This window comes from Acomys minous (genome assembly GCF_964271855.1).
Source record: "Acomys minous genome assembly, chromosome: 1".
Classification (NCBI taxonomy): domain Eukaryota; kingdom Metazoa; phylum Chordata; class Mammalia; order Rodentia; family Muridae; genus Acomys; species Acomys minous.
Genome location: NC_140483.1, coordinates 118,618,607 through 118,631,415, shown reverse-complemented (window position 1 = coordinate 118,631,415; position 12,809 = coordinate 118,618,607). Strand labels below are relative to the sequence as shown.

The following is a 12,809-nucleotide window of genomic DNA, read 5'->3' as shown; positions in this document are numbered from 1 at the left end:
CAGACCACTCTTTCAAAGAAAAAACACCCCAGAACTCTCTTAGGTGAGAGCATTGAGTCACACTGAGTAGCCAGAACCTCTCGGTATCATCAGCACTTGTTGCTGTCACTGAGACAGCAGAAAAGGAAGGTGAGACCAGAGAGAGCAGCACTAAGCACTCGGGGGTCCAGAACAGCACACCCTCAACACCCCCCCACCCCCCAATCTCCGCTGCTCGGGGACTTCTAGGGCATCACATTTCTTACTAATAATGTCCTGGTGTGGGGCACACGTCTAGCATTTTGCTTCTTGCCCGGTCAGTGTGGGGGAAGTGAACTCAGAAATCTCACACTTGCGAGCACTTAGTCTACTAGCGAGCTACACGCCTGGCCCTCATTAACTCTTTCAGGAGAACAGCTAAGAAAGTCATCAAACAATCTCTTTCAAAGTTAGAGAGGCGTTGTTTGTTAACACTTTCTTGTCTTGTATGTGATGGTAAGTTGGTGATCTGGAGTCCAGACAGTCAGCTAAGCAGCTTGTGAAAGCATCCTTTAAGACAAGCTGGTCCTCTCCCCAATGCAGATTAGCTGTCTCTGTCTATCTAGAACTGATAACCTAGGGAAAGGAGAAGGAGGGTAGGAGACTGCGGTGGCTCACAGCATCTGCTGGATGACCTCTGTAAGAAGCACAAACTTGAGCCGCGGCCATCTGCCACATAGCCCATCAGCATGACCCTGCTGGAGCTGCTGACCGATTCTCGGCAGACTTCTGTCTGCTTACTTTGTTCATTTCTCAGCTGCGTGCTCATGGTAAAATATTATTCACATCATCACTTCTATTTCCACATGTCATAAGAACCAGTATTTTCTAGATGAAACCAACAGGAAGAATGAGAAATTTCCTGTTTACAAATTTTAGCAATACCAGTTACCAATATACGAGCAACAGCACCAAATGAGGCAAACCAGTTTTTGCTAACAATTTAGTGTCCTACAAGTCAAACCTTAGTATTTTAATAAAGAAAATATTTCAAAAACTAATCAAGTGCTCCATACCTCTGAAAGGAATTTGCTCTGGCCCTGTTTTGACTTAAACCGTTTTATCTTTTGCTGAATTCTCTTATCTTTTTCCAGATCTTCTACTGATGCCCATTGACAATGAAGATAAGAGCTGAAAGAATAAAAGTGCATCCTTGAAACATGTAGAACGTAGTCATTAAATTTATGTCTTATTTTAAAAAATCATTAAAAAGATCATACACATACACATACATATACAATCTACTTAATGATCACTGATGGTGCCAAGAAATATTCAATATGGCCACTTATGTTTGAAAATAAAATAAAATAATATCATAGTACTTAAAAGTTGCTATCTACCAAGCCTATAAAAACGTAAAGGGTAAAACCAACTTAACAAGCAAATACAAAACAGCCCAGTAAGAAGGATTTCCCAAGTTAACAGATTATATGTCAGTATCAATTAGCATTTCAGGGTGGCCTTAATTATGAAATGTTTTGAACCTTTTAAATTTGAGAAATAGGAGGTTTTTATCAAGCTAAAAGAATTTAAATTTAAAGCCTCAGCTCCTTTGGGGTAAGGGGAGCAGAGTGTGGCCCATTCATGGCAAGCCTATCCAGAGGCCACCGGGAGCGAGGGCACAGCACTGGCTGCGGCCCGTGCCCCTCTGACGGAGCGCCACCGTCATTCCTTCCTATGCTACCAGCCTGTGTTCTTCTAGAGCCTGAAACAAGGTCCCTCAAGACTTTCCATTCCGACGCACCCCGGGCAATCTCCTACTGCCCAACTCCACCTGAACATATTCTGAACCCTCCCTTCTCCTTCCACAACCCAAAAGTGCAATCTTTGTTTTACGATGCCTTTGACCCTGTGCTGGATGACATTTTGGTACCCTGTTGTACCATCGCCCCTCCCCCCGGCCCCCCAACCCCGTCCCCAGAAGCTAGCATTATCATGTTTCTCGTTCTGGTGATGACACTAAAACTCTGCTGCTAACACAGTGAGTGGTTCATGCCTGAAATCATGGCGCCTGGGAGGCAGAGGTGAGATGGGAGTACGTCTACAATCAGCCTTGGTGACGCGGCTGAGAGGGCTAGTTCAGCAGCAGAGTGCATTCCAAGAGTGTGCAAGGCTCAGGGCTCCAACCCCGGCATCACCAAGAGAGGAGGAATGGGAGACACTTGGTCTATAACTTTTCTAGCACCAAGATACTGCTCTATAGAGATTAAGTGGCAATTAAAGAATCTTTCAAAACAATTCTTTACTGATATTTATGTCCTAATATGTATTTTCAGATGCAGCACTGATTAAATACTAAAGTTGAGTGAAAGAAAAAAAAATATCTTAAACAGAAATGCCGTAAATAGATATGAATTCATATAACCCTCCAACACCCAGATAGAAAACAGACCAAATGTGCATGCATCAAGATGTTAGCAATTTTATCATGAGTAGTAAGATTACAAATATGGTATTTTCTGCTTTCAACTAGTACAAATCTGTGGTAAATAGTAAGCAATACAAGAATAATTAGAAAACACCAAGAAACCCACTCTAGCCTTCTTGTTAACTGATAGCAAAGACACACGGGCAGTTAAAAGTCTTGCCTTGAGAAAGAGACAAACACACATGAAGCCACCAGAATAACTCCAGGATGGACACGAGTGCATGGACTAGTGGATCTGGCCCTGCTCTGCCACCTGCAATCTGAAAATTTTGGTCAATGATTCCTCTTTCTACCTCAACATTAGAAACTCATTATAAAGGCTTAATTGGAAAAGAAAGAAAGAAAGTAATAGAGTCAAAGGTTAGCTACTGTCTCTTAGATAATTAAGGCAACAAATAAGAAAAGGTCTTCCTGACAGACTAGCTAGCACTGAAAACATGAGGCAAGTGTTCATCGAAGGGTCAAATATAAGCAAAACAGACCAGGAAGTCATCTCAATGAAGCCTTACAAAGAACATGGCTTATGATTACTTTGGAAAACAAAATTTTAAGACATGATTATTCTTTAAGGAATGAGTTTAATATTTATACCTCATGTTGACAAAGATGGTACAAAAGCAAAATTAATTGTACCGATTTCTATATGTTAGTAAAAGGGTCACAATAAAATGTTAGCAAACATCCCCTAATGCTTTAAGAAGACAGAAGATGAGCCAGGAAGAAGGCCCAGTGGTAAAAATATGCTTGCCACAAGTCTAAAGATCTGAGTTCAATCCCTACAATACACATGGTGAAGGAAAGAACCAACTCCTGCAAGTTGCCATCTGAAAGACAGACAAACAGCTCCCCGAATCTCCAGATGAGGAAAAGAGAGGAAGAGAAGGAAAAGAAGTAAGATTTACTCCAGTAATGCAAAGTTGGCTTAATGGTAGAAAAACAACTTTAAAGCATACAATGTTAATACATGTCTAAGGAGAAAATCACACAACTAGTCCTACTGGTGCCAAACACCGCTTTAACACAACTCAACACTTGTAGTGGCTGTTCTAAAATTCAGGAAACTAGGAATTGGTTGGTATTTTATTAACATAATTTAATATGTAGGCTTTAGTCATAAAGTCAGGTCTGATCAGACAAGAGAAGCAACTGAGACTTTTCCACAAAGATCAGGAGCAAGGAAGACTTGGAAACCACTATTACGCAACACCATATCTGAGGTATTCACCAGTGCCATTAAGCACACTGTCTTTATTTGCAGACTATATGTCTATATGCGCGCGCACGCGTGTACACACACACACACACACACACACACACACACACACACACAACTGAACCAGTTAGAAAACTAATTAGAAAAATAAGGCAATGCAGTAATGCAGAAGGAAATAAACTTGGCACATGGAAGCAGTCGCCATTCACAAAAACAGCCAACAAGAGGGCACTATGCTTGCAGAAAACTTCCTTCCTTACAGCAACAAAGACAAAGGAGATAGCAGTAAGTTTAACACAAGATGTACAAATGTGCATGATGAAATGCTTACACTCTTAAAAAGACACAGACATAAAGCTGAACCAACTAAAAGGACTGTCGAGTTCCTATACAGTGCAAAGTCAATATCCTAAACCATAAACTTATAAGTGTAATTCAATGTGGAGAAAAATGTAAGTAAGCATTCTCACGGAACTAGGCAAATTCACACAGGGCTGCTTGTACAAAAATAAGTATGCAACAATACCCACAGAAATATTAAAAACAAGGGGCAACTAGGAAACATAACAGATATTAAAACACACACCACAGAGCACCTAAGTAACCCAGTGCTGGCTCATGAAGAGACAATTGATCAACACAGCAGTCTTCTGATTAGTGCATTAACTCGTCACACAATCTGGTCAGTTGTTTGGTTTTGTTTTTCGTCAACTTAACACAATCTAGAATCATTTGGGAAGAGGGAATCTCAGTTGAAAAAAAAATTCCCCAAAAGACTGGGCTGTGGGCAATGCCATCCATGGTTTGGTGCTATAAGAAAGAAGGCTGAGCAAGCCTTGAGGAGCAACCCAGTAAGGAGCACCCCTCCATGGCCTCTGCCTCAGTTTCTGCTTCCATAGTACTGGGAATGTGTGAGCCAAATAAGTTCTAAGTTGCTTTCTGGTCATGGTGTTTTGCCATAGCAACAGAAACCCTAACTAAGAGAGAAACTGGTACCAGTCTATGGGTATTGCTGTGAAGACCTGGCCATGTGGTTTGGAGGAGGAATGTTGTGACATGTGTACTATGGGATGGAAAAGCCACAGAGTGCTCTAGAGTTCAACAGGCTGTCCTATGGGAGGTCGGAAGGTAAGAATGCTGAGAGCTGAGGTGATGGAGGCCTGGCTTGAGACGTTTCAAGAGTCCCTTACACTATTGCACTGCTCTGTATCTGAGTTGAGATGTTCTGGTTCTGGTCAGCTGGCGCTGAAGAAGAGACCAGCATCACTGAGGTGAAATCTTCCGGGAAGTGTTTCCTCAGGGTCAGCACACAGAAACTCTGCGGTCCAGAAGGGGCCAAGAATGTATGTGATGCTGGCAACTGTGATGCTAGTGCGTAAGAATCTCCAGTGAGGTACCAGTTCAGAAGGATACATGGAGAATGGAGGAGGCTGAGCACTGTGAGAAGCCAGAAGAGGACGTTAGTGAAGGTGCAGCCTCAACTGCAGTAGAAGCCCCAAAAGCAAAACCGAGGCCTTGGCATCATGTGGCAGGGTCAGAGTACGTGAAGAAAGCCTAAGAAAGGCTATTGGTAAAGGAGTAGCACAGTTATAGCACAGACCGCAGCAGTTTAGAGATGTCAGTACCGCGGGTTGGGCCACCAAGGACTGAGCACACTGTAGATGGCACAGCCAGATGTGGAGCTGCTGAGGCCCTTTAGAGTCCAGAAGACCACAGAGCAGTGGTTCTTGACATATGGGTTTTGACCTCTTTAGAAGTCAAATGATCCTTTCACAGGGGTCGCTTAAGGCCATCAGCATATCAGATATTTACAATGTAATTCTTATTTATTTATTTATTTATTTATTTATTTTATATTAATTTATTCATATTACATCTCAATTGTTAGCCCATCCCTTGTATCCTCCCATTCCTCCCTCCCCTATGACTGTGACTGAGGGGGACCTCCTCCCCCTGTATATGTTCATAGGGTATCGAGTCTCTTCTTGGTGACCTCTGAGTGCCACCAGGCCTCCCCATCCAAGGGACATGGTCAAATATGGGGCACCAGAGTTTGTGTGAAAATCAGATCTCCTTCTCCACTTAACGGTGGAGAATGTCCTGTTCATCAGCTCGGTCTGGGTAGGGGTTCTAAGTTTACTGCCTATATTTTCCTTGGCTGGTGCCATAGTTTGAGGAGGACCCCAGGGCCCAGATCCGCCTGTCATACAGTTCCTCTTGTAGTTTTCCAGGACCCTCTGGATCTTTCTATTTCCTCATTCTCCCATGCTTCTCTCACTTAAAGTCTCAATAGGATGTCCTCCCCTCTGACCCACTTTCCTACACTGTAATTCTTAACAGTAGCAAAATTAAAGTTCTGAAATAGAAACAAAAATAATTTTATGGGTGGGGGTCAGCAAAACATGAGGAACCCTATTAAGTGGTTGCAACATCAGGAAGGTTGAGAGCCACTGGCCTAGAGTGAATCCCAGATGTATGACCCGGGGCTTATCATACTGTTGGATTTCGGTTTTGCTTTGATCTGATTTTAATTGTGCCATAGCTCTACCTTTTTAAAATAAGAAGTATGTAACTTATTGTTTTTATTTTACAGGAATCAACCGTTAAGAGATATTGGGATTTCTGAAATACGATGTATATTTTAGAGAGGCTTTTATCTGTGAAGGAGATTGAACATTTCAAGTGTTTGATGTTTTTGTTTGTTTGTTTTTTGAGACAGGGTTTCTCTGGGTAGCCTGGGTTGTCCTGGAACTCACTCTAGACTAGGCTGGCTTCAAAGTCCGAGATCCACCTGCTTGTCTTTCCAAATGCTGGGATTAAATGTGTGCACCACCATGCCTGGCTAAGTGTTTGAACTGTTATAAACTGTGGGACTTTATCAGTTGGAATGTTTTGTGAACTAGGGGATAAACAAGAAGTAAGCGGTTATGATTTAGTGAGTAATATTATCAAGTTAAGAAGGGGGTCGACTTTTGTAGTTGTTTCTGTCAACTTGACAGAAGCTATAGAGTTATCTGGGACGAGGAACCTCATTTCAGAAAATGCCTCCATCAGATTGCCTGGGAGCAAGCCTGCAGTGGTTTCCTTGGTCGATTGATGGGGGAGGGCCCAGCTCACTGTGACTAATGGTACCTAGTTATGTAAGAAAGCAGGCTGAGCAGGCCATGGGGAGTGAGCAGGTAAACAGTTCCTCCATGGCTCCTGCTGCAGACTCCGCCCCAGACCCCTGCTCTGCTTGAGTTCCTGCACTGACTTCCCTTGTGTCTTTATCACAGCAACAGGAACCCTAGCTAAGACCTAAGTGCTTGGAGTCTGGATTTCTAAGAAACACATAAGTGCCAGGTGGGCACGGAGGCCCGAGTGTCACTCCCGAGCTCAGCAGGCAATGGCTTTCCTGACAAGGGCAGCCAGAAGCTGTACTGGGGAGTTCTGGGTTCAGCTGAGATCCTGACTCGATGCATATGGTAGAGTGAGATCGAGGGAGACTCCCAATGCGTGCCCATCCACGCACAGGCATGCGCAGATATACCCATATGCATGCATGTGCCTACATGCAAACACACACATGCAGACACATGGGAGAGAAGAAAGAAGACGGGATATGGAGATAAGAGATACAAATAGGCATGCTGGGCAATGGTTACACCTCAAGTCACTGTGGAAAAGACGAACTTGACGGTGGTGCTGGGATTACCCAGGTTATATGCCAGCTACCATTTTGATTAACCACAGACCACATGTAAGGCAGATGGTGGTCCCATCATTTTATAAAAGACCTAGAAAATTCCCATGGCTGGGTGATGTAGGTACTGAATGCCAGAGAACAGTAAGTTACCCATATGTTGGTAGCAAATGGAAAGTTACTGCACAGCCAACTGCCTGAAAGTGCAGCGCATACAATTAACAGTAATCATAATGCTGACAACAGCCCTGTTCCCGGCTGTGCATTTAGTGCACATCCTTATTACTACTTAGGGTGAACTTCTACGCACAGCCAAACTACAGCAGCAACTTAGACAGCTCATCTCTACCCTGTCTTCTGATTGTGTCACTGCATCACGCTGACTGACTGACCTAAGTCACCTAAGGATACACTGGGACATCCACACAACAAGGGAAGTAAATGATGCTGTGGTTCTCAGAAGGTCCCTGCTGTTGACAAGAGTGAACACCAAACACATCATGCCTTGAAGCAAGAAAAACCACGCCCGCACGAGAGAGGAAAGTGCGCACTAACTCTACTGTCAATGATACGGGGAGGGACTTTCAAGTATGACTTGAAAGCCAGATCCCAGAAAGGACTGATCCGTCAAACCACAGACAGCTTGAGTCTATTGGGGGCGGAGGAGGCAGGTGGAGCACAGTGGAGTCAGGGGAAACTCCCTGCTGTTGATTTTCCCCTGCAAACCTGTGTAATCTGTGGCTCAAACTCAAGTTGCTGGGTTTGCGGATGAGTGCTGAGCCATCTCAGCTTTAAAATTTATACTACAGTAAACAGGGAAAATTAGAAAACAACAGGACTGCCCACACAGTGGCAGCTTCTGGCCAAAAGAAAGAACTGATAACTCTCATGTTTCAAACAACTCAGAAGCCAATGGACATGTGACAGGAAAATGTACAAAACGAATACACAGGGAAGTGACAAGGTACTGTCATTAAAAATACAGAACAGTGCTCTTCTTTAAGAGAAAACATTAAGTAAATGTCACTGAGGTTGAGAAGGCAGCATAGCATGCTGGGAAGGCTGAGGATCTTTTGTACGTGAGAGTTTGGTACTCTCAACACTATACACTTGGAGCTAACACGATGGTTCAGAGGGTAAGATGCTTTCTGCCACCATCGTAGAAAGCTGATTTTGGTCCTGGGCTATTCAATGACTCCCAAGAATTGTCCTCTGATTACCACCAATGTGCACCGGCATACATACATGCACCGTCACATGTGTGCACACAAAACAAAAAAAAAAACAAATGAAAAATTAGCAGACTTTTAAAAACTACATGTTTTTTGTGTGCCTTAGTGTAACCATCTCACTTTTTAGGAATTTACCCTGACAGTAAATATTCAACAATTTGAAAATATATACAGGCACGCACAAAAATAACCACTGTAGCACTCACTGTGTATCCCTACAAAACGCAAGAAGTCAAGTACAAGGTCTCAGACAGGGGAGATTGAACAGCTGCAGTACCATCATGCAGTGGAGCCCTGGGCAGCTGTAAGAAAAAGTAAACACACCTCCCACATATACTGATGTAGTGATGTCAGAACAGGACTCGGGGGCAGGGGCGGGGGTCAGGGAGAAAGCAAAACAACAAAAACAAAAACAAGAAAAAAAAACACCCAAACCTGCACATACTTATGTCAAAAAGTATAGGAAGGAGAAGCTGGTATTAAACAGGGTAGTACGTAAGAGGGGGGGGGGGTGGAGAACACGTCTCACACAAGTACATGTTTCTGTATATAATTCTGACTTTAGATTCATGGTAATATTTTCACCAACTTAAAACTCCGAAAGACATGGCTACCATGAAATTAAATCACAAATTGGCACTGGTAAATCCAGTGCTGTGTGTGGTAGGTAACAGAATGACGGGGACCTAGGAACTTAGGGAAATCTTGAGAAAAGCATTTAACCTCTACTCTATCAAACTAAGTACAAAATGTTCTAAAGAAGGAAACAAAGAAAGGCTTCTTGTTCACAGAATTCTCTGCTAGTAGTTCTTAATTAATTTCCTGTATATTTTAAGGTGGGGGGAGGCAGGGGGAAGAAGCCAATACAGACAACAAAAGCCAGATTTCTTATAGTTGAGGAGAGGAGTTGCTAACGCTGACAGGAAGACAGAGGTACCGTATGGAAGTGTTGGATGGTGCTGGAATTATCAGCATTGTTTTGTTTGTTTGTTTGTTTGTTTGTTTTGGTTAGGTAGGCAGGTGGGTACATAGGTAAAATGAGCACATATGTGAGAGCCTGAAGCTCATGTGTGCATATGTGTCTGCAGGTGTATACAATCTATAGACGGTGACTTCTCTGCAGCATTGACCATGATCACAGCCCACATTTGGCTCCTACATACATCTATTCATCTCATGGAAACACCAAGACTCTCTCAAGCAAAAGAAAAATAAATAAATGGACAAACAAACTGATTCTACAACTGCAACTTGCTGAGGCAGGATGAGCTGAGAATAAACACCCTCTGGTATCAGGGCTCCGAAATGGGTAAGGGACAAGACAGAAAGTTAGCTTGAAAGGATGCCCACGGGCCACATCTGGAGTGATGTGAGCAGGATCATGCAGCTATCAGTTATCCAGAGCAGAGAATAAAGGTCATCCTTAGGTTAAAACCCCAAATACTTCCCCTACAAGGAATGATGGGCTGACTCGGCAAACATTACCACATTTAACAACCTCAAAGTATTTCAGATATATATTCATCACACACACACACACACACACACACACACACACACACACACACACACACACACACACACACCCTTCCTACTCTTTTTGCAGTTTTTCTGAATTTCCATCAAAACAAGTTAACAAAAATCTCTATAGAAAGCTCAATTTCCCTTCTAGCGCCATAACAGTGCACAGAAAACTAGCTGCAGACTCCTTACACTTGTATTAAGTGTTAGAATCTCCTCTCCTGGCTTGGCAGCAGTGCCTGGTATGGGGTCTGTACTCTCTGCACTCGCTCTTCTCTGGCACTTCGCACAGGGGGATGGATGGCAACACTTGGGTCCCACTGCCACTCTGCCTTGATGCCTGTCTGGTGGTGCCATTACATGTCAATAAGCACTTAACCTCGATCCTCCCCCTCCAGCTTATTTAGGTTATCTCTTCCTGGCCTAGTCCTTTCTCTCCGCAAGGATTCTCCCACAGGAATTCACGTGATATGGACAATTTGCATGGATGTAAAGTCACCGTGAGCACACAATGAAGATGGCAGCGAACACTTAACTATGCTTTTATTTTATACCTGCAGACTCCATTTCACTGACTCTCACTGTAAGACTGAGAGACTCCTTTGTCTTTTCACTTAATACAATCTTTTGCTTACCTCTCCAGAAGTGTGACCCTGTGTTTACACAATGCCAGCTAACAAGGGACTAGAGCACATGGCACCCAGTGGTCTCACTTCACTAGGCAATGTAGTTTCCTAGGCCAGTTTCACAGCAGCTCCTAAAACCCTCCTTAAAAACCTCAGACTGAGTCACACAGAAAGACAAAGCACTGTGATCAGTGAGGGTATCTGTCCTTGGCTGACTGGCTGGCTAGGAAGGATCTCAGGATGATCAATCCCCAAAGCCATGTTGGCTGGCTGACACAAGCACACGGACCCCACAGCAAAGCTCAGGGCATCTGTGTTTTTCCACGCAGATTAAAAAAAAAAATTAAACCCACTAAACAAATACTGGAAACCAACCCACAGAAAGCCATAGCTCACTGCATTAAAGCCTCAGTGGTGTCCTGGGTCACTGGGCCCCTGAGGGACTAGAGTTCTCACTCCATAGACGCAGGGAGGGGAACAACCCTGAAGAGCAAGGGCCACTCTTGGAGGACAGGGAACTTCTACTTTACTTTGCTATTATCACATCTTAAGTTTCTTTCTACTTACAAAGACCAACTTGGTTATATAAGAAAGTAAACTTTTATACATGAAATATTTTCCAGAAAAACATGTACAAAGTAGCAAAAATAACAAAGGTAGGAAATAAACTTCTGAGGCACCCCCCCCCAAAAAAAAGTATCAAAGTCTCCATATTCACAGTTCTTAAAAAGCTCTGCAGTCCACTGAAAAGAGTCACACTTTACTTACAAGTTTTTGTATTTCACGTAAAATTCCTCAACTTCCACCTCCTCTCCAGATTCTTTCTGCAACAAAAGAAAATTGAGGTACACACTTAAAATCATATACCGGAATATTTAGAGGCAGCCACACACTCCCACACGGGGACACGATGCCTGAGATGGCCTTCCTGGAAAGATGAGCACCACAGGAAGTGTTGGCAGCCTATGCCATGGAGGCTGACGCACTGGGGCACATACACGCCGGCTCCGTTCAACGTGCTCGCAGATTCTCCGGCATGAATCACTTTAACTCCTCCCTAACCACAGGCAGCTTCATTCACAACAACCTGACCCCAAACCTGGCTCTCTGCCAAACCCGCAGTGTTAAGTAGACGCCAAGTGTACCATTTTCTCAGGCAGCAGCCAATTAGCAACTGCTCTCCTGAATGCCATATGTATTATTTTTGGCTGCCTCATGGCAACTTTACATTGTGGGTTTTGTAATGTTTTAAAATATTTAAAAGACATTTATTTCTCCATATAGTTAATAACTCTAAACAAGAAGCCATATAAAAGTAAACCTTGTTCTTATGGTGTAATTCAGTGCATCACTATTCATAGTTTGAGTTTTACTCAGTGGAACAATTAAAATCTCTCAGACAAGACGTCTCTCACACACACAGCAGCCAAATAAAATTAACACTTCCAATCCCACGTTTAGGTGGGTTAAAATTGCGATGCACATCCACCAAGTCGATAGCTTTCAGTGAGGTGAGGCCGCCTCCCGAGGGTACCGAAGACAGCACTGATAGCAGCAGGGTTTAGGCATCTCTCTCTCTCTTCTGCTTTGCTTTTAGTGTTAGGCTGGCCAACAATTTATACTGTCATTTTCTTACAAACATTTGAGCATATAAAGCTGAGATGTAAATAATAAACATCTTTTACCCATGTTTTTACGAAGTTCTTTTATGTTCCTACAAGAGCCCCCAAGCCTGCCTGGAGGCTCGTGCCTGAGTGCTGTGTGCCTGTGTGCTGTGTGCCTGGGTGTTGTGTGCATGTGTGCTGTGTGCATGTGTGCTGTGTGCATGTGTACTGTGTGCATGTGTGCTATGTGTCTGGGTGCTGTGTGCATGTGTGCTGTGTGTCTGGGTGCTGTGTGCATGTGTGCTGTGTGTCTGGGTGCTGTGTGCATGTGTGCTGTGTGTCTGGGTGCTGTGTGCATGTGTGCTGTGTGTCTGGGTGCTGTGTGCATGTGTGCTATGTGTCTGGGTGCTGTGTTCATGTGTGCTGTGTTCATGTGTGCTGTGTGCATGGGTGCTGTGTGCCTGGGTGCTGTGTGCCTGGGT

At 43.6% G+C, this 12,809-nt stretch overlaps 1 protein-coding gene across 2 annotated transcripts in view; it reads right to left on the bottom strand.

The window, feature by feature from the left end:
• Nucleotides 1–12,809, bottom strand: part of CHD7 (chromodomain helicase DNA binding protein 7) — a 187,884-nt gene that overhangs the window by 47,118 nt on the left and 127,957 nt on the right. For both annotated transcript variants that reach the window (XM_084760862.1, XM_084760863.1), the window contains exons 7-8: nt 11,492–11,547; nt 1,035–1,149 (exon numbers count right to left, since the gene is read on the bottom strand). In XM_084760862.1, the coding sequence (XP_084616988.1) occupies nt 1,035–1,149; nt 11,492–11,547 (171 nt within the window). The remainder of the gene's footprint in view (nt 1–1,034; nt 1,150–11,491; nt 11,548–12,809) is intronic.